Raw genomic sequence first — 19781 nt, 5'->3', positions numbered from 1 at the left:
AAATTATTGTTTCTTTTAGGAGAAAAATGAGGGTCAATTTGAATGCTCTCTGAGAGAACAATGAAACACTATGGAATAAGATTTTTGGGATGCGGCTGAGCTTTGGAGGGCCTTGAGCGTTGGAGGGCCAAGCCCATTGTATCTCTGGGATGTTTTTTCCATACCGCATTCTGCCAACCCGCTTGGGGGTGATACGGTCCCACTATGAATACTTGCTCTAAGGACTCCATGTTTGGGCATCAGAGCGCCCCCTTAGGGCCAGGTGCTTTATGTGTTACCCCCTTCAGCTCCTCAGCATCCTTCCCAGGTAGGTAGGTGCTCTTGGCATCAGCACTTTGTGGACAGGAAAGCAAAGCGCGGAGAGCTGGCTAACTTGCTGGGGTCACACAGCTGTCAGCCAGAGGAGCCAGGGTTAACTCTGGGAAGTCAGACTCTGGAGTCCTGTGACGACCAGGCTGTCCCGGATCAGCGGGGAAACAAACTGCCTCGACTTTCCTTTTCATTTTAAAATTGGCGTGTAATTCACACACCATGCCGTCATCCTTTCCAAGTGTGCACTGACAGCTCAGCAGGTGTGCAGTCATTACCGCCGTCTAATTCCAGAACGTTTTCATCAGCCCAAAGAGAAGCTATGCACATACCAGCTTTGAGTGTTCTGGATACGTCATATGAATAGAGTCATGTCACATGTGAGCTTTAGTTATTGGCTTCCTTCACTTACCATATGTATTCAGGATCCGTCTGTATTGTAGCAGGTATCAGTATGTCTTTCCTTTCCTGGCTGAGTCCATGGTGTGACTGTATGCATTTTATTTCTTCATTCATCTGTTGATGAATGTTTGGGTTGTTACTGCTCTTTGGCTTTTCTGACTGGCTTTGCTGTGAATATTTGTATACGAGTTTTGTGTGCAGACATGTTTTCGGTTCTCTTAGGTATATACCTGGAGTGGGATTGCTGGGTCATTTGTAACTTTATGTTTGCCCTTTTTTCCCCAACTTAAAAAAATTGATTTTAGAGAGAGAGATAGTGAGGGGGAGAGAGAGAGAGACAAACTTTGATTTATTGTTCCACTTCTTTATGCATTCGTTGGTTGCTTCTTGTACAATATGTGCCCTGACAGGGGATTGAACCCGCAACCTTGGTGCATTGGGATGACACTCCAACCAACTGAGCTACCCAGCCAGGGGTCTGTGTTTAACTTTGGGAGGAACTGTCAAATTCTTTTCCAGAAACTTGTACCGTTTTACATTTCTACCAGCCATGAATCTGGATTCAGGTTTTTCGACACCCTCTACAACACTTGTTTTTGTCTTTTTGATGATAACCGCCTGAGGAGAAGTGAGGGATTTCATTGTAGTTTTGATTTGAGTTTCCCTAATGACTAATGATTTTGAGTATCTTTTCAAGTGCTTATTACCACTTGTAATGGTAATAAAATTACCACCATTTCTCCCTTTGGAGAAATGTCTTTCAGATCCTTTGACTGTTTTTAAATTGGATATTTGTCTTTTTATTGTTGAGCTGTCGGAGTTGTTTATATGTTGCAGATACAAGTATCTTATCAGATACATGATTGCAAGTATTTTCTCCCACTTTGTAGATTACCTTATTTTCTTGAAAATGTTTTCTGAAACACAAAAAATTTTGGTGAAGCCCAGTTTATCTCTTTTTTTCTGTTGTTGCTTGTACTTTTGGAGCCCCATTGGAGAATCCAGTACCTGAGCCGAGGTCACGACAGTTTACGTGTGTGTTTTCCTCTGAGAGTTTTGTAGCTTTAGCTCTCATGTCGATGGCTGGACCCAGCTGGAGTTGAGTTCTGGAGTGTTTGTAGCCTGGGGTAGGGTCTGTTTCCACGCAGAGGTTTGTTGTACCAGCACATTCTTCTTTCCCCACTGAACTGTCTTGGCAGCCCTGTCCAGATTCAGTGTCTATCGATGTGTATGTTTATTTCTGTACTTTGAGCGCTGTTCCGTCGATCTGTATGTCTCTCCTTCTGCCCAGTGGACCTGGACTTGTGAGCTCAAGCTGCCTGGACAGCAAGTGCCCGCAGAGCAGAAGTGGTTTGGCTTGCGGGACTTCCCCTGGGCTCTGTGGGTTCAGGATTTACCCCAGCACGTGGTCTGGCAGTTCTTCATGTCTGGCCCATTCGTCAGTGCTCTTAAGATGAGGTTTTATTTCATTGATCCAGCATTTTTCATTGTTTTCAGCAAGTTATTTCTAAAAATGTAGCCTACCAATATAAAAAAAGGAATTCAAAATTGTATCTATCTGACTGTGAGATTTGGGACGGAATATTCCTGAGAAGATGAATTCATGGCCTCTTAGGAAACCGTCACTGTGTCTGCTCTTGCTTTTCACACCAGACTCTTTTCAGCTAATCATAGCAGCTTTCATTACTGAGCACCTTTCTGTCCCAAGCTTTCTCCCGGGGGACAGTATACTCTTTATATACCTCATTATCTTTATGTACCTCATATTATACACCTTTATGTACATCATTAACTCAACAAACCTGTAAGATGATGGGCACTAATACCATTTTTCCCGTTTTACGAGGGAGGAAGCTGAGGCCTGAGAGCCTCTGAGACTTTCCTGGGAACTGGGAGCCCACGGCGACGATTAGCTGAGTTTGACCCAGACCCAGGTCCTTGGACTGTGGAGCCGGGCTCTGGACCCCAGGGCGCTCCCCTTCTCGTTGTGCCAGTGTCTCTCGTGTGTAAAACTTCTCGGTCATTCCTGGCCCGCAGCTCTGGAGTCCAAAGCCGCAGATGGTCGTGCTCAGGAACCGGAAGCCTTCCCGCGTTCCTGGGGGTTTTGTTGCAGTGGGTGTGCTCCACGCTCTGGGGAAAGCCGGTCTCTAGGTTACGTTACGAACCATCGGAGAGTGTGCACTTGTGTTTGCTCCTGTTTCTCTTACTGAAGGGCAAGTTTATGTTTTTGCGGGGTCTGGGGAATGGCCCTTTCCTCCTTTAGTTTCTGGCATTTGCTTTGAAAGGAGAGGCTTATACTCAGAGCTTCGTGAGCCCTGCTGTCGGGTGGAAGCGAGAGCGGCTCAGTCAGGACCACGTTGGTGGTGATCGTGTAGCGGTGGGGGGCCGGAGGGAAAGTGAAGTCCGGGACCTGATATTTTAAAGAAGAAACATCTCAACCTCTCTTCTTCTCTCTCCTCCCTCATTCATTTTTTCTCAGATTGTGAAGTGGGCAGACTGTTGTTTGCCGTTAGCTTGCAGACCTGGGGACCCTTATCAACTGATCGCCAGAGCAAGTGTGGATGACTTCAGCAGGCTGGGGGTGGCGTTCATGGAGGACCGACTCCAGATGGCTAATGGACTGATACCCCAAAAGATTGTTTGTGAGTGACTGTAGATGTTTTTCTCATAGCAAGTTAGATTATTAGCTTAAAGACTAATAATTGCCATAGATTATTAGCTTAAGGACTCTTTTTTTTTCTTTCCACCCCTCTAGCTTAAGGACTCTTGAACACACCTATTTGGTATGACTTAGGCGAATGCTTAGTTTCAGTTTAATTCTGTCAACAACTCAGATTTCCATACTAGTGTAAAATTCATACATTTGTCAGTTTTTTTGAGGTGCTTAACTCCGAGTATATCATTGGTGCTTTTAAAATTCTGAAACGAGGATAGCCATGGTTGCATTGTCTTTGAGATAGCATGCAAATTCAGAACCCATGTAATATTTATTTCTCTCGATCTGATATGGTATAACTAGTTTCTAGACTACAGTTTGATTGAATGGCAGGCATGGTCAGTGTTACTCAGAAGGTCTAAACCTTAGCCGGTTTTTTTTACCTGAAATATACATACCACAATATTTGGGGGCACATCTTTTTTTTTGTAGGAAATGCACAAAGCATTCTTCCTTAATTAAGCTTGGAAGCTGGCCTTTGACCTCCACAAAAGTCCTGCAGGTGCACTACTAAAGCACAAGCAGCGAGCAAATGAGTGTCACTTACTAGCTCGGAAATTTGTGTGAATCACTCAGTTTCCCCATTTGCCACATGCATGTGCCTCGTACCTTGTCAAATGTGTAGCAGGTGCTCAGTAAATGGCTTCCGGATCGGTGATTATAAATTCATTGTCAGTCCTGAGACAAGATACTGGAAGGCCTGTCTACACGGTTGATCCCATAAGTGTCCTGGGAGCGTCTTTTTCCTGGGTGTGCTTGATGATTTTGTTTTGTAGTTTCTTTGTCATATAGGAGACTGACAGCCAAGAAATCAAATCGAGAAGTAAGCAGGCTAAGCTTTCTTTCCTTTTTTCTTTGTTTTTGATGTTCATTTTTAGACAGGAGAAGGGAGGGAGAGAAACATCAATGTGTGGTTGTCTCTCAGGTACCCCCTCTTAGGGACCTGGCCTGCAGCTCAGGCCTGTGCCCTGACTGGGAATCGAACTGGTAACCCTTTGGTTCACAGGCCAGCCCTCAGTCCACTAAGCCACACCAGTCAGGGCAAGCTCACTTTCTTTACTAGTCAAGGAAGGAATCTGAGGTTTTCTGATTCTTGTTTGGCTGGGTGTTGTGAAGGCTCAAATTTCACTCGGGATCCTCAGAGGCCCCTTCCTAGCAGGCGGGAGCTGTAATGCGTTTCCAGAGGATGCCACTGAGTTGACGTGGGGATGCAGGGAGAGCTGCGCGCGGCTGCCAGGGAGCGTGAGTCGGGGAGCGCAGAGCGTGCTGTGAACTTTTGAATTGAGCTGCACAGCAAACCCGAAGAGTTGACTGTCTTTCCGCTCATGCTTTAGCAGTGCACCTGCAGGACTCTGCACTGAAGGAACTTAAGGACCTGGCCACGCACAAGCCAGCCCACGTCCTGCAGCCCAGCCCTGACCGTGCTGCTGAGCCTGAGCCTGAGCCTGACACGGGCGGGATGGAGCGTGCTGGAGATGGCACCTCTGAGAGTGAGCCTGCCCAGGAGAGTGACAGAGGGGAGGACTGCGTCGAGCTCTGTCACCTCCACCTGTCTAGTTGCCACGAGTGTTTGGAGCTGGAGAATAGCACCATTGAATCCGTCAGGTTTGCATCTGCAGAGAACATTCCAGATCTTCCCTACGACCCCAGTGGCAGTTTGGAGGGTGGTGCTGATGCCACCTGCCCTGAGAGAGAAGGGAGGAGAGGCAACATGACAGGGAAGGCACCCAACATCCTCATCTATGCGGGCTCCGACTCCCCAGAAGCCCTAGACAGGTTCCAGCAGGTGCGGTCGGTCCTGGCTGACTGCGTGGACCCAGACAGCTACACCCTCTACCTCCTGTCGGGGGAGAGCGCGCGCAGGGACCCGTGGACAGACAACTGCCTGCTGCTGGTCCTTGCTGGCAGGGAGGCGGTTCCTGAAGACCTGCATCAGAAGTTCATGGCCTACCTTTCTCAGGGAGGGAAGGTGCTGGGCTTGTCTTCGTCCTTTACCTTTGCCGGCTTCCGGGTGACCAACAAGGACGCACTGCGGGAGACGGTCCAGGACTTGGTTTTCTGCAAGGCTGACCAGAGCCAGGTGAAACTCAGCGTCCTGAGCAGTGGCTGTGTTTACGAGGACGGCCTCAGGGCGCAGCTCAGCCTGGGCAAGCTCCAGGGCCACCTGGAGAATGAGGACAAGGACAAGCTGATTGTGCAAGTGCCTTTCGGAACAAGTGGAGGAGAGGCTGTCCTTTGCCAGGTAGGTAGGCGGGTATCCTACCTATGTCTTGATCTTGGGTACCTCTGAGGGGAATTTGCCCCTACAGCTGTGCATTGGGGGGCTGAGGAGGCTGCAACTGTGGGGCGCTCTGGCCTGCAGCTGGGAGTTTTTGCTGATTTGAGTAGATGGTGCAGATCAGGGCTTCCCTGTTGCATGAATATCTCATCTGACCGAAATACCTGTGATGGAGCAACGTGGCGGACGGTATTATGGCTAATTTAAGATTGCTGGTTAACCGAAGATTAGCCGGAAAATTCTTTCTCATTTTGTTGTGTGGTGGTAATAATCTTTCTAAAATACAGTAGCCCGCCCCCTTGCCTCAAAGGCCATTCTGGTTAATAGAGTCGAATCTTTGGTGAGTGTAGTGAGTTGAACACCGGGTGGAGGTGATTCCGAAGGGGGTTCAGGATTGCGCCCCAACAGCATGGCTGTGAATGTTGAAAACGTCTTCAAACCCTTTGTTTCTTTCTTGTGATTTGTCATTCTTGAAATCTGAGTGCTGAGAAAAATTTCAAGTAGAAGAATATTGATGATTTAGATAGAGGGCATATTAATACATAGGTGAGGGAAAAATGGAGAGGGGGGTGAAAGGAGAGGCTGCCTCCTGGGCAGTCCTGTGGCACAGCTGCTGGGTCTTTCCTACCCCTTTTCTTTCAGCTGTTTGTTTGTTTAAGCAAATAGTAGTAGGACAGACTGTTTCAGAATTCCCGATCACTTACAGCAAATCCTTTAATGCCTTTGGGCAAAAGTTTTTGTTCAAGTTAGATGACCATTCTTAAGGATTCGGTGAACTAATGAGACAACTAAGGAGATGTAGCTATTTGCCCAGAGTAGTTCCCAGGATGAGTGTAACTGACATTGTTTGATTATAGGAATCTGTTGATGGAATTGGAGAACCATTTCATTTTTTTGTTGTTTTCATTTCCCAGCCCTCTGTCTCTCTTCCCAGCCCTCCTGAGTCTCCTTGGTTTATGACCAAACATTTTCCAAGGGTAACATTGGTTTCTTTACCATTTTCCCCACTCATTTGTTCCTAAGATAATACTCAGCCAAAGATGCGCGTAAGTGAGGAATCTGGACCGCAGGACAGATGGACGTGGACAACCCGATCAGGTTTTCTCTAGGTTGCCAATGACACAAATTTATGCTTGGAGGCCTAATAAATGTTCTTCTTCCTTTTTCTCTGCAAATACAGTAACTAGCAAATATGGGTTCTTAGAAAATCCACTTAAAAACCCAACTTCCGAGGGCTGCATTTCAGTTTGAGTAGCGAGTTTCACCGCCGGTGCACGGACTCGTCCGAGAAAATTGAGTCGGCACTGCTGCAGTCGGTCTCCGAGTCGCACAGCAGACCTGCTGGCTGCGCCGTTCCTCTTGACCCCGTTGCTGCCATAAAATTTGATACTCTAGGAAAAAAAAAGGCAATATGATGCAGCTTCAAAAATCGGATTCAGAGGATTAGAGTGTCATTTTTGATTTTAAATGACTCCCAGTCCCTGTGACAGGGTCACTGTTTTCTCCTCAGGCCTGTGTCACCACGATACCTCGCTGCCACCACCAGCCAGTAACCGTCATCCCAGGCTGGTTAGTTTCCTTCGTCCTGTTCAGTTTCATCGCCTTCAGCTTTGCCATAAATCGAGTGATGAGGTAACCCAGTGAGAGGGGGCCACGCACTTCAAGGGCAGCCACAGCTGCACAGTAGGTGGTTGTCTGGTGGCTTTTGCCAGCTGTCACCACAAAGGAAAAGGGGATTTTGTGGTCCCCACGGTACTGATCAGGTTTTCAGGGAAGATTAAGGCTGTGGATTACAGCTGATTTTGGATTAGCAAAGGGGCCAGGAGTTTGGCATGGAATCCAGGTAAAATCTTTAAAAGGGATTAAAAAAATATATATAGGGCAAAAGTAGGTTTACAGTTGTGAGTACTCCAAGCACAGACTTTATTCTCATGTCATTATTTATTTATTGTTGTATTATTTTCCATACAAATGACTGTGAACATGCTTTTGTCCCACCCTGTGTATTTTATTTTTTTAAATATTTTATTTATTTATTTTTAGAGGGGAAGGGAAGGAGAGAGGGAGAGAGAAATGTCAATGTATGATTGCTTCTCGTGGGTCCCCTGCTGGGAACTGGCCTGCAACCCAGGCATGTGCCCTGACGGGGAATCGAACCGCGATGTGTGGTTCGCAGGCCCACGCTCAATCCACTGAGCTACACCAGCCAGGGCCCACCCTGTGTATTTTATACATAAGAGGTCTGTCTGGAAAAAGCCCAGCCATTCTCAATATAAGGAGAACAGTTTGCGTGACATCGATGTAACCTGGCAGCCAAGGAGAGTGGACTGGAGTGTGCACGTGTGAAGAATGACGACTCCATTGCACTAGCTAGTGGGGGCGGTAGACACCGTTGAGTGAGCATGTGTACTGTGTGGCTGTCACAGTCAAAATGATTGTGAGAGTAGAGCAATGAGTTTGCATCAGATTTTGTGTTAAGCTTGAACATTCCTCTGTGGAAACTATTCAGAAGATTCAGAGGCCGCAGCTGTGGCAGCTGGTGATTGGCAGCTTCATCACAGCAAAATGCCTACTCATGCATCGCATCTTGTGCAGTTTTTTGGCAGAACATCAAATCACCCAGGTGACTCAGCCCCACTACAGCCCAGATTTGGTCCCCTGTGGCTTCTGGCTTTTCCCAAAACTGGAATCAGCTTTGAAGGGGAAGAGGTTTCATACCGTCAATGAAATTTAGGAAAATATGAATGGTGATTGGGAGAACTTTGTGAGGTCCCAAGGTGCTTTCTTTCAAGGGGGACTGAGGCATCATTGTCCCATGTACAATGTTTCTTGTATCTGTGTCTTCAAAAAATGTCTCTGTTTTTCATATTACATGGCTGGATACCTTCTGGACAGACCTCATATGTAAATTGGGTGTTAATTTTATTTATTTAAATGTTTACATTTTCAATTACAGTTGACATACAATATTATATTAGTTTCAAGTATGCAGCATAGTGAGCAGACATTTATGTCCCTTACTGAGCGATCACCCTGATTAGCATCCACCTGACATCATACAACAGAAAATCTTATTCTTATTTAACTTAGCACATGGCAGAAGCGGTTCTGCTTTCCCGGCAGTTTCTCAGCTGCGGCACCACGGGCATTTTGGCCAGACCCTCCTTTGTTGTGGGGTCACCCTGTGCCTTGTCTGGTGTTAGCAGTTCTACCCACCAAATGCTGGTAGCACCCCGTCCCTCTAAACACCTTCGTTTTAGAAGAAGCCAAGTTTCAGAAATGGGCCCATCGCTATAGTAACAGAGTCGCAGCCAGAGGAGGGGACACTGGTTGGGTCACACCGAGCACTGCATTGCCCATCCCTCGCACGCACGCTCTGCCTTTGGGGCTGTGAATGGAGGTGCAGAGCCAGCCCCGGCCTTGCTTCTTGCTTCCACTTTGGAAGCCTCTAATCTGGTGAACGACTAAGCGCTCCTCACAGTCTCAGCGCCTCTCTGTGCCCTTCCCCCACAAAAGCTGGACACCTGCCTGCAGGAGCAGCCCTGTCTCCTCTGCATCTCCCACATGGGACAGCGAGTGCCACAACCCTTGCTTGGGTGCTGCTTGGGTGTGGTCACAGCCTGGGGAGCACGCCTGCTGTTAGCCATGCCCCCTCCCTGGGGCCCAGGTCCGGAGAGGGCCTCACTCATTTTATCTGCACTGCCCGTAAGGGGCCGTCTCCATGTTGCCACCTGCTTGTGCGAGTTCACTGTGACCCGCCACTGTACTCACCAACTGCACCAGCCTTGGCTTCCCCCTCCAGGGAGGACAGGACGCAGTTAGACCGAGACTGTGGCCCAGGAGACATAGCACGATTCGGATCCCTCAGAGGACCCCCTCTTCTGCCCACGCCCACTCTGGGCTGTTCGGAGGACAGGCTGGCCTACTGCTGCTGTCCAGCTGGCTTGGTCTTGGGTGAAGCAGGGACTGGCCATCCAAGGGGGCAGGCGGACACTGCTCTACCAGCCTTGTCAGACTGGCCTCCACTTGCAACAGTGGGACCATTTGGGCAGCATCTGGGGACAGTGTTTCTGGCTTGGTTAATGCTTAGGTGGGAAGTAGAGACTTTCAGGTACCGGAAGACTGGCACCAGGCTTCTTGTTTTCATGATGCTCCCAGACCGTCAGCTCAGGTTGGGAGCGTGGACCCGTGTCTAAAGCACCACAGATAATTAGGCAAAGGTGCTCAGGTTGCTGTCCTGGGTACTCAGTGCTCTGGCTCCCTCCAGGCTCTGAGGCCCCCAGCTAGAATTTGATCTTGAAGGAGCTACATGTTCTGGTACATTCCTCTGCGACAAGACCTATCCCTTTCATTGATAGGCGGTACTGTTTCAATTTTAACTGCACACATTAAAGCCTGGACTAAATGCATGAAGTTCCTAGTCTTAATACTCAGGCAGGTGAAGGAGGGAGGTGGGGCAGGCCTTTCTGGGGTCCCCCCAAACCCACTCATCTATTTGAATTCCTGGAAGCACTCTGAAAATGGGGAATGAGACTCCCGTCCTCCCGGGGGTGCTTCCCCGTAGTTATGACCAGTAGGTAGAGGGGCATTTCAGGCCCGACCCCAGGGTACCTCCCCAAGTTCAGGAGTGACTTTACGTGGGTTCTCAGCACAACCATATTTCTAAGTTTCCGTATTTGTTCGTATAACCAAGTTAAGTGACTCGCCCAGGGTCCAGAGACTGCTTACTGGTAAAGTCGGGGCTTGGGAAGAATTTGATTTCTCTCCTGGGTCTTTCCCAGCACAGCCTCCCAGCCTACATCACGATTTTATAGGCTCTTTTGTGTCTTTTTATGGCTTGACATTACTTTCTGAATATTCAGGTTAAGTTTACATTGTGTTGATTATTCGAAGGGTTTATGCGTGCGTTTTCAGAAGCACCGGTAAAGACTTTTTGTTAATGTCTCTTAAGTGGCCCCCATTGAAGTGGTGTTCATTCCCTTCAGGTGCACTTAGAACTACCTCCCACCTCTTCAATCGTGCAAGCTGAAGACTTTAACCTGCTCAAATCTAGCAATGTTCGAAGATACGAAGTCCTTAAGGAGATCCTGACCGCCCTTGGCCTATGCTGTGACATCAGACAAGTTCCTGCCTTAACACCCCTTCACTTACTGTCAGCGGCAGAGGTGAGTGTGTGTGTGTGCTCAGCCACCAGGGGGCGCCCTCCTCGAAACAGCTGGCCTGACTGCCTTGTCCAATGCAATGGGTTCAGCTTTGATTTCCATGTTGTTTCTATTTTGACTTCAGAGCAACCTTAAAGGTGTCCCAATGTAACTCATAGTTTTGGCATTTGCATGACAGGGTGAGGGAGGCTATTGGAACTTAGAGAAGGTGTTAAGTGTTAAGGTTCTGGCCCTCCCCATTTTATGAGGAAAAGGGTGCTTGTTTTACGTGTCAAGAGTGTGTTTGGAAAGCACAACATTCACATTTGGGATTGAAAACCTTTGTTTTGATTTGGACCTTTGTCAGTGAATCCCGAGAAGGGAAAAATCAATCACAAGTTTGATCCGTTTTGGTGCTGACGTCTGCCATCTTGTGGCCAAGGGGGCTCTGGATTTCGGTTTAGATCTTGGTCGAGTCTCCAAGGAACATGGCCCTGGAGCTGGCCATGTGTGCAGCAGTTTTCCTGGCCTTGTGTGTGCAGTGATGCCTGTGGTTGATGCTTGCGCAGGTGGCCACGTTCCCCAGGTGTGTCTTTGTGCTAATCCCTTTGCCAAGCTGTCAGTTTCTCACTAATTATGGCAGATTATTTTGTGGGACTCTGTTGTCTCTGCTAAAGAGGGAAATTGCTGAGTTTAGTAACATAACCATGCAGATTCAGCAAATATCTAATAGTCCAGGTGACTCTAAATAGCAAACTGACCTGCTTTCCCCTGGAAAGAGCACATTAAGCCTCCTGCCCCAACATTTTTAAAGGAGGAGGCGCTATCCTTCCCTTGGCCAACTTGCTGAGTGAGCAGGGCTGAGCCATGAGCCCTCACTAGGAGAAGAGAGATACGAAATCTGGAGCATTTAGGGTTAGGATATTTTACAGGAGTATTTGAGGACTGGATGAAATAATGTATGTTTTGATGTATGAAGTAATATATGTTATTAAACAACAGTTCCGTATAAATTGTGTGGTTGAAAAGATACTACAATTGTTAATATTAGTATTAGACTGTTGGAGGTTGAGTGAGTTACAGGTGTCCCGTGTTTCTAACGAGTGCCTGGTGCTGTAGGTAGTGCTTCCGAAGTCTAAAAATTAATAATAAAGAGGCAGGTGCCTGTTTTTCCATCTAAGAAACATTTTTTTAAATTGCATTTTCATTATACACCTTTTAGCCAGTTTGCCCTCTTTTTACTGGGTGCTCTTGAGAATTAATGACTTTTGTCTGGACTCTCATCCCGGGAAATCAAAGTTGCACGTCATTCATCTGTTTAATGCGTTCTGTTCACAGAAGCAAAAGCACCACCTCCATTCATCTGGGGACTTTTTTCCCCTCTGTACGTGTGATGGGTGTTCTTGAGCCTGCAGGGAGCAAGCTGGCCCCAGACTTATCCAGTCCACACTTCTATGCCTCCAACTCTCACATGTCCAAAGACGGGGAGCCACTGACATGCCTTCGTAGGAGGACATCTGGGGACTTTTATAAAAAAGTATCAAAATAAAGCTGGTCCTCAGAGCTTCAACTCTTGTAGACGACCCACCTACAGACCTGCCGCTAGACCATGTGGGTAAGGGGAGATGTAACTGTCATTTTCATAGACCTTCCCCCTCCCTCCTCTCCTGAGCATGGAGGGCTGGGGCTGGAGAGGTGAGGCTGTGCCTCCCTGCCTGGGAGGCCAGGGAGCAAGGTGGACTTGGGCTTGCCTTTGACCATGCTCCCTGACCTTTCCTGGGAGTTCTTTTGACTATGCTGGTCTTGGATCTTGCACCTCTTGACCCCTAAACATAGCAATGGAGAAGAAAGGGTGTCCCCAGGTTTCTCTCCTGTGAGCAGAAGTTTGGAACACGGGGTTTTTCCTGTGTCTCCTTTAGGATGAGCATCCCCTGAAATACTGAAGGCTTTGATTGGCGTCTGCTTATATTACAGTACACAGCAGCTGATTCCCCCTTTTGTCCTTCAGGTTCTTTAAACTGCCTGGGGTGGGGGGGATACATTTCCCCTCTTAATTGGTAACCCCATGCACTAACCATGAAATGAAATGACCCCTATTCTAACTTTGGAAAAGAGTAATTTCAGCAATGTTCACTTCTCATTTTGAGTCTGTGTTCGGTCTGGTTGGTCTTGGATATCTGCTGCGGGCGACTTTTCTGGTTCCAACCACTGCCCCCGGGTTCTGTTTCACTTTGGGAGCCCGAGGAGCTGAGTGAGTGAGTGTAGGGCAGTGCATCCATCCTCATTCCTTCGTGTGTATCAATTCCTCTGAGCAGATCCGGACTCTGTTGTAGAAGGAGATGTAGGAATTGAGAACTTTAGACTGTGTTTTCCTGGAATACAAATTCTCTAAGGGATTGTCATGTAAAGGAATGTGAGGGTGGCTCCTTGCCCACTGTGATGGCCTTTGTGCTGGCATCTGGGTGATTCCTGCTCTTCTCCTGATGCCCAGACAGAGACACTCCGGAGCACCTTGTGGGTGTCATGCTGGTAGTTCAGTGTAGCTGTGGATGGCAGATGCGGACCCAAGTACTTTCTGTTTGCTTTGCTTTCCCGCAGCCTTCTTAGCAGATGTCAACGGTCCCCATGGAACTAAGTGGTGTGGAGAGGCCCCCGGCATCCTGGCACCCCGTTAAGTTAGACACAGCCCACCCTTAAGTCCATCACCTGCCTTATGTATTAGATGCCCGCTCTGGCTCTCTGCTTCCTGTAAAATGCTGCGAGCTGTTGGGAATCAAAGATCTCTGAACACAAGGTGTCGCTGCTGAGCTAGGCTGCCTGGTGAACAGACACCCTGGAACCTTAAAGCAGTTCAGAGATTTATTTTCTCTCGACATCAGTTTCACTTAGTATAATTTAGTAGTTTTCCATGGTGCTGGTGGCACTTTCTTTTGGGTTTGTTGAGATTGTTTCACTGTTACAGTTAATAGTATTCACCTTTCATTAAACATTGACTGTGTACTAGGTACCATTACAGGATGGAATATGAAAGAACAAAATATACTTAGTTACCTAAATACTTTTACTGCATACCAGCTGTGTTTATACAGTTCGGTGCCTAGACACTCGCTCTTTATAGCAAATAGCGCAGAGATTTATGAGGTACCTCCACGCTTCCATATTCCTGCGACATGAATGAGAATGGCTAGCGCGGGGATCCGGGTAGAAAAGGCACCCCAGGTGCAGTGACCCTCGGTGTTTTCTGGGGGTGTGTTCTGAGCCCTCCACCGACACCCAGACGCCCCAGTAACATGTGATTTCCACTGTCGAACCCAGTCACTGTGATTTCATAGCGTCAACGGGCACGACAGGACTAGGGAGCGGGGCTCGCGGAGGTGCAGAGTCCTGCTGGCCAAGCTGACTTCCTCTCTGACCCGGCTCTTCCTGTTTCATCGAAACTCCCAGGGGCAGGATTAAAGTTCAGGCCTCAGCAAATGTATGATATGTCAGAGTAAACTAATGAAACACATGAGCTCATGCATACCTCGTACCTAAGTCCGTAGAAAAAAGACTGGAAGGAAATACAGTGTGAGGGTTTATATACAGTATATTTTTGGGTGGGGGGGCTAAGGGTGATTTTAATAAGGTTTTAAAACATTCTCTATACTTTCTGAATTTTCTGTAATGTACATGTATTTTTATAAAGAGCAAAATCAGTTATTAAAAATGAAAGAACAAATGACTGTATGTCAGTAGACTTTGAAGGTATTCCGTAAGTGGTCAAAACTGGAGTGAGAGGCAAGGAGTCCCATGTCCATGTCGACAGTGTATTTCATGTTCGCCGTCAATACGAATTAGTTAAAAAGCTTTAGCTTTGTCAGTAAGTGACTTCATGTTGGTGCATGGCCACTCGGCTCACTTGCGGCTCTCACGGCCTCAGCTCTTCTTGGCTTCCACGGGTGGAAGGCCCTCCAGTCCATAATTCGAGTGCCCCATCCCCGCTTGGGTGTAGCGATTTCTTGATGGAAACCCCTTGAACTATTTCTCAGAGAGGACTGCAGTGTGCTGACACCACACGGCGAGTCCTTGCAGGCAAATGACCTCCTTTCTGGAGGTGTGGGTGGAGCACGAGACTTGCCAGCCACACCCTGGACCACGGGGCTCTGTGGAGCCAGATGACAGGGCGGCCACCTGCCCGACCTGCCCCTGGTGGTGATGGGAAGTTAGCAGGAGCACGACTTCCCTGGGGGGCACATGAGTGTGTGAGCGACACTGATTTCATAGAAAAAATAACTCTTCCTTTGTAGAATCTAAAGTCCATTTAAGGAACTCCTGCTCTTGCTCCTTGCATTTTTATTTCTGCCAGGGGAAGGGGATGAGCAGCCGTGGCCAGGGCTGTGCCCCGAGACAGATGTTGGAACCTGAACACAGGACAGAGCCTCAGCCTCCCTGCGTCCCGCAGAGCCAACGGGTCCCTTGCCAGGCCCCGGCCCAGCAGAGGAGGAGGAGGAGGAGGAGGGTGGGACAGTGCACAACCCGCCTTGCTCCCTTCTCCGGGACATCCCCACTCTGGTCTGGGAGCACGAGGCTCTTCCTGAAACTACAGCATTGGAACTCTTTGGGGGACACTCCTTGAAGCTGGTTGCTAACGATGTGGAGGGGTCTGAGAGAGGAGCAGGCAGGATGTTGGCAGCAGTCCTGCCAGACTGGTCCCTTTGCCTTGGGTCAAGGTGTGACCGTAACAAGAAGTGACAACTGGGTTTATTATTAAAGCAACTGGCGGAAAATCGCCCTGTCGTGCTTGTGTACCTGGTAGTGTGGGGCTTGTGGGGTGGACAGGCTTAATGACAAACTGGCGTCACATTTCAGTTTGGTTGAACCCCAGGTTATTTGCCACAAAACCTCTTTCGAAACAGGTATTGATAACGAGCTTTGGTATCTGTACACGCACATGTCGGAAAGTTCCTGTGTGGTCCCCTCCACCAGGGGATTAGTGTCTTCATGTTGGTTACTTTATGAGGAATCTTAGCCTAAAACACACCCTGTGGTTCCCATTCTCCCTTCTCCTGCTGAGCACTTCATTTCGCAGACACTTCGTGCCTACCAAGTGGGAGACCTTGCTGCAGAAGTTACTGGAAAATAAGGGATAATTTCTCATTTCTTTCTAACCCTCACCGGAGGATATGTTTATTGATTCTAGAGAGAGAGGAAGGGAGAGAGGGGAACGTGGATATAAGAGAGAAACATGCATTGATTGCTTCCTGTACGTGCCCTGACCCCTGACCAGGGATTGAGCCTGCAGGCTAGCTACGCGCCCTGACCAGGAATCAAACCCATGACCTTTTCGTTTACGGGACAACTCTCCAACCAACTGAGCCACTGGCCAGGGCAAATCCTTCCTATCATGCTTCATAGTTAACCAAGTGCCTTCACACGTGTCCTGGGCTCATCTGGTCTCACAGTGGCCCTGGGGTGAGGAGCCAGGGAGGGGTCCTCCCCCTCAGAAGAGCAAACTGAAGGGTCTCCTGGGTTGTTCTGAGCTCCTTAGAGTTCTCCATGTTTTTAAAGTGTGGTGTTTGGTGCGGAGTGCTTCCTCCCTTCACCTTTAATCCTGGTTCTGAATCTTGGATGTACCATGAGGGAGACTTCTGGTGTTACTTTAAAACACAGCTTAAAAACTAATTTTTGGAGATCCAAATTAGAGAGAAAGTCAGAATCCAGGTGCGCCCTGAATAGCTTTTGACATGCGTCTGACGTGGGGCCGCAGCGGCTTTTACAGTCGGCCCCCGCAAAAGAGCAGCTGGCAGATTAAAGCAAACATTTCAAAGCTTTTATAGCTGTGAATGTTTTGAAGGCTCTTTCATATCCCTCTTTCTGTCCTTTCTTTCTTCTTTCACCCTTCCCCTAAACTGGACATTTTTTTGTTCCTTTTAACGGGCTTCCTGTTATCGAACACAATACCCGCGGCAAAGGTGGCAGGACGGGTCTTGACGGTAAAATGCAAAAGAAGTGACACGCGGGTGTCTTCCTTAGTCGCCTTTCTTTCGTTCTGATATCTGGGGACAGGCTTTCATCTGCCGTGTGTGCTGTGTTCTCACTAGAATCTCGCTTCCACAAGAATGTTTCCAAGCAGCTCCTTGGGAGTGTCGCAGCTTCTGGGCTGAAATCGAGGCAGAGGCTGGTGACGCAACACCGCACACCATTGGCTGTGTCCCCTGCGGCAGCCCTCGAGTCCCAGTTTTGTCTGCTTTGCGCTCTTGCCGCTGGCCTGGCGAAGGGCGGGCCTCTGAGTGGCAGGCACCTCTCCGGCGGTGGCGGCTTCCCGGGGAGAGCAGCCCGTCTGGGCAGGGCGGTTTTATTTCCTTAGACTATTAATATCCTTCGCTATGCGGTCATAGATTTGTGGATGGGAAGCAGGCTCTTTGGAGTAAAAAACCCGCCAGGACCAAATGTTTTTTGTCTTCTCCATCAGCGCCCTAATGGCTGCCATGTGTGAGCAGACGGCTTGTGGCGTTAGCTCCTGGGGAAGGCGATCGAAGCTGTCTCTGGGAAGGCCTGCAGCGGTCCTCTGAGCAGGTTTCGGGCTCCCAAGTCGAAAAAAGACATCCCGGGAGTGAGTTGGGGCTGGTCCGGGTGAGAGGGCAGGATCAAAGGGCCTGTACCTTGTGATCGGGGGCCACGTGGCGGCGAGGTGCCCGTGGGAACAGCAGAGTCGGTGATGTGTCCTTCTCAGGTTGGGCGCACTGGGTCTGAGACTGGACCTCCAGCTGATAAATGTGAATGACAGCTGGGGGCACATGGTGTTTCTATTTATGCTACATTGAAAACGTCGCTGCAGGAATTGTGCTGTCTTGAAGAAAATGTTTATAGTGTTTCTGCACTTTAAGAATGACAGGTGATCTGTGGACGCGAATGGTGTCTAACCCTCCATCTGCCCGGCCTGAGGAGGGACCAGGGAGCAGTTTCCTGTGCTGGCTGTCAGCGGTGAGCTGGGCTGGTGCAGGGGGAGATGTCCCTGGCTTCCTGTGAGAGCAGGCCAGCGTGGCAGCAGGACCGCTCAGCCCAGTTGGTCTGTCTGTCCGTCAGTCTCTCTCTCGGAGACGAGAGAGTGTGAGTCACTTTCTTAGCCTTGTTCCTGTTTGGGCCCCATCGCTGCTCCCTCGGAGAGGCCTCCGTCCTGGCTCTGCTGGGCCCAGGGCGGCCATGCGGCCTGCGGGGCACCGAGCGCTCCTGCTTCACCCCTGCTCGGTCCCTCTCCTTGTCTTGTGTTTGCCTTTCTGAGAATGTCCTCAGGCTTCAGTTTAAGGGTATAGTCAGTGCGAGAAATGTCGATACTGCAGACGGTAATTTGGGTTCTAGAGCTCCAGCTGCATTTGGCCAGTCGAGCAACATGGCTTTACGTGGTAACAGCCTAGTTTTTAGAACATTTGTTTTGATAGCCTTTAGTGGTGTGTGAGTGTTTATAATTTTAACATGAATTAAAAATATATATTCATATGTTTGTTTTAACTAAAGCGTCAAGATGTTCCTGTAAGACTGCTGAAATAGGACTCTCCTCTGTGGAGAGGTCTTTTCCCCGTGTCCCCTGAGGACGAGGGACTCTTGGGTTACACTGCCTCGAGATTTCTGCTGAAAAAGAAATTACTCTTCACTGACACAGGTTGAAATGTCATTTTGTTGTGTGGGTGTAAGTTCTGTGTGTCTCCTGTGCGTGTGTCTGAGTGTGGGGAGAGAGGGCCCAGGGTGAAGAGACGGATTGCGTTAGCACTCACACCCTGAGATTGAAATTCAAATTCTAAATAAAACCCCTTGCGAAGATGACTGCCATGGCCGTCGCCAGTCAGTGGCGGGACTCAGAGGGGACCATCACTGTGCTCCTCGTCAGCATCACAAACCACGAGTTTTTCCTGAGCCCTGAGTTGTCAAAACTTAAGAGTTTACACCCACTCACCTCCTGCAGGCAAAGTAAACGTTTGAAAAATTAAAGTTAAAATGGAATATTCTTCTTAGCAACCTTGTAAAGCTTCCCACTTCTGTGCTGTAGGGAAGTATTTGATGGATTGTTTTCTTGTCTTTGAGCAACGATGAGCCCTCCGTACAGCAGCCAGTACAGAGATTGGGTGACAGCACAGGTGATCCCTGCCTGGTTTTAAGTTCTGTAGATGAGGAAATAAGTCTTTTAAAAGAAAACGGTAAGTCGGGGTTTCATGAATCGAAACACGATGGTTCGTTTTTTGCGGGGAGGAGTCGGGTGGGAGGCTCGTTCAGCCTAGAGTTGCCTAGATTGTCCAGGGTTCCTTCTGCAGGCGATCGCAACGTGCCTGGTGGCTGGCGTTTTTCTTTGGCTGTTCAGTCCATAAAATGCCTTAAAGGTAAGGGCTGTAATTTTGAAGAATCTCCTCTTTGCGGGTGTTTTTCCTTTGGTGACGGTGGGATTACGTGTGGTGTCTCAGGTTGGCCACATGGGTGTGTCACAGAAGATGACTTTCTAAAGGACAGCCCACTGCCACTGAGTTCTCAGGACCAAACCCTCTCTGATCTGTTGGGGAGGGTGGATGAGATGACCTTCACATCCTGTCTAGGACTCCGCGCCACCATGCTGGTCCCAGGGGAGCAATGAGATACAAAAAAAAAAATTAAAATTAAAAACCCTTTAGGTTGTTCCTTTGGATGCATTGTTTTCTCAGATTTTTGCGATTATAACCCTTTTTATCTCTATACTGGAAAAATTTGACAGCTTCCGCAGTTAATTTAAGCACCATGAAAGAAAGTTATGCTTCTGCTTAATTTTAGTTTAGGCTCTTTCTCAAATTAATTTCCCTGTTAATTTAAGAATCACCCATGCTGGCCTGGCTGGTGTAGCCCAGAGGATTGAGCACGAGCCTGCGAACCAAAGGATTGCAGTTCAATTCCCAGTCAGGGCACACGCCTGGGTTGCAGGCCAGTCCCCAACGGG

The 19781-nt window shown here is 48.5% G+C and overlaps 1 protein-coding gene and 1 non-coding gene across 5 annotated transcripts in view; one reads left to right on the top strand and one right to left on the bottom strand.

Annotated features, from left to right (window-relative positions):
- Positions 1 to 19781, top strand: part of HLCS (holocarboxylase synthetase) — a 172735-nt gene that overhangs the window by 20707 nt on the left and 132247 nt on the right. For 3 of the 4 annotated variants that reach the window (XM_037040622.1, XM_037040621.1, XM_037040619.1), the window contains 3 exons: positions 3191 to 3353; positions 4762 to 5669; positions 10691 to 10870. In XM_037040622.1, coding sequence (XP_036896517.1) covers positions 3302 to 3353; positions 4762 to 5669; positions 10691 to 10870 — 1140 coding nt within the window. In that variant the 5' untranslated portion in view covers positions 3191 to 3301. The remainder of the gene's footprint in view (positions 1 to 3190; positions 3354 to 4761; positions 5670 to 10690; positions 10871 to 19781) is intronic. The other variant, XM_037040620.1, reaches the window with a different exon arrangement.
- On the bottom strand, positions 12231 to 12360 carry LOC118983302 (small nucleolar RNA SNORA38). Its single transcript, XR_005065691.1, has one exon. It is a non-coding gene; the product is annotated as a small nucleolar RNA SNORA38 (small nucleolar RNA).

This window comes from Sturnira hondurensis, unplaced genomic scaffold (assembly GCF_014824575.4).
Source record: "Sturnira hondurensis isolate 20B ecotype Veracruz unplaced genomic scaffold, ASM1482457v3 Scaffold0002640, whole genome shotgun sequence".
In the NCBI taxonomy this organism is placed as follows: Eukaryota; Metazoa; Chordata; class Mammalia; order Chiroptera; family Phyllostomidae; genus Sturnira; species Sturnira hondurensis.
The sequence above is the reverse complement of the archived record's forward strand: the minus strand, read 5'-3'. Positions and strand labels throughout refer to the sequence as shown.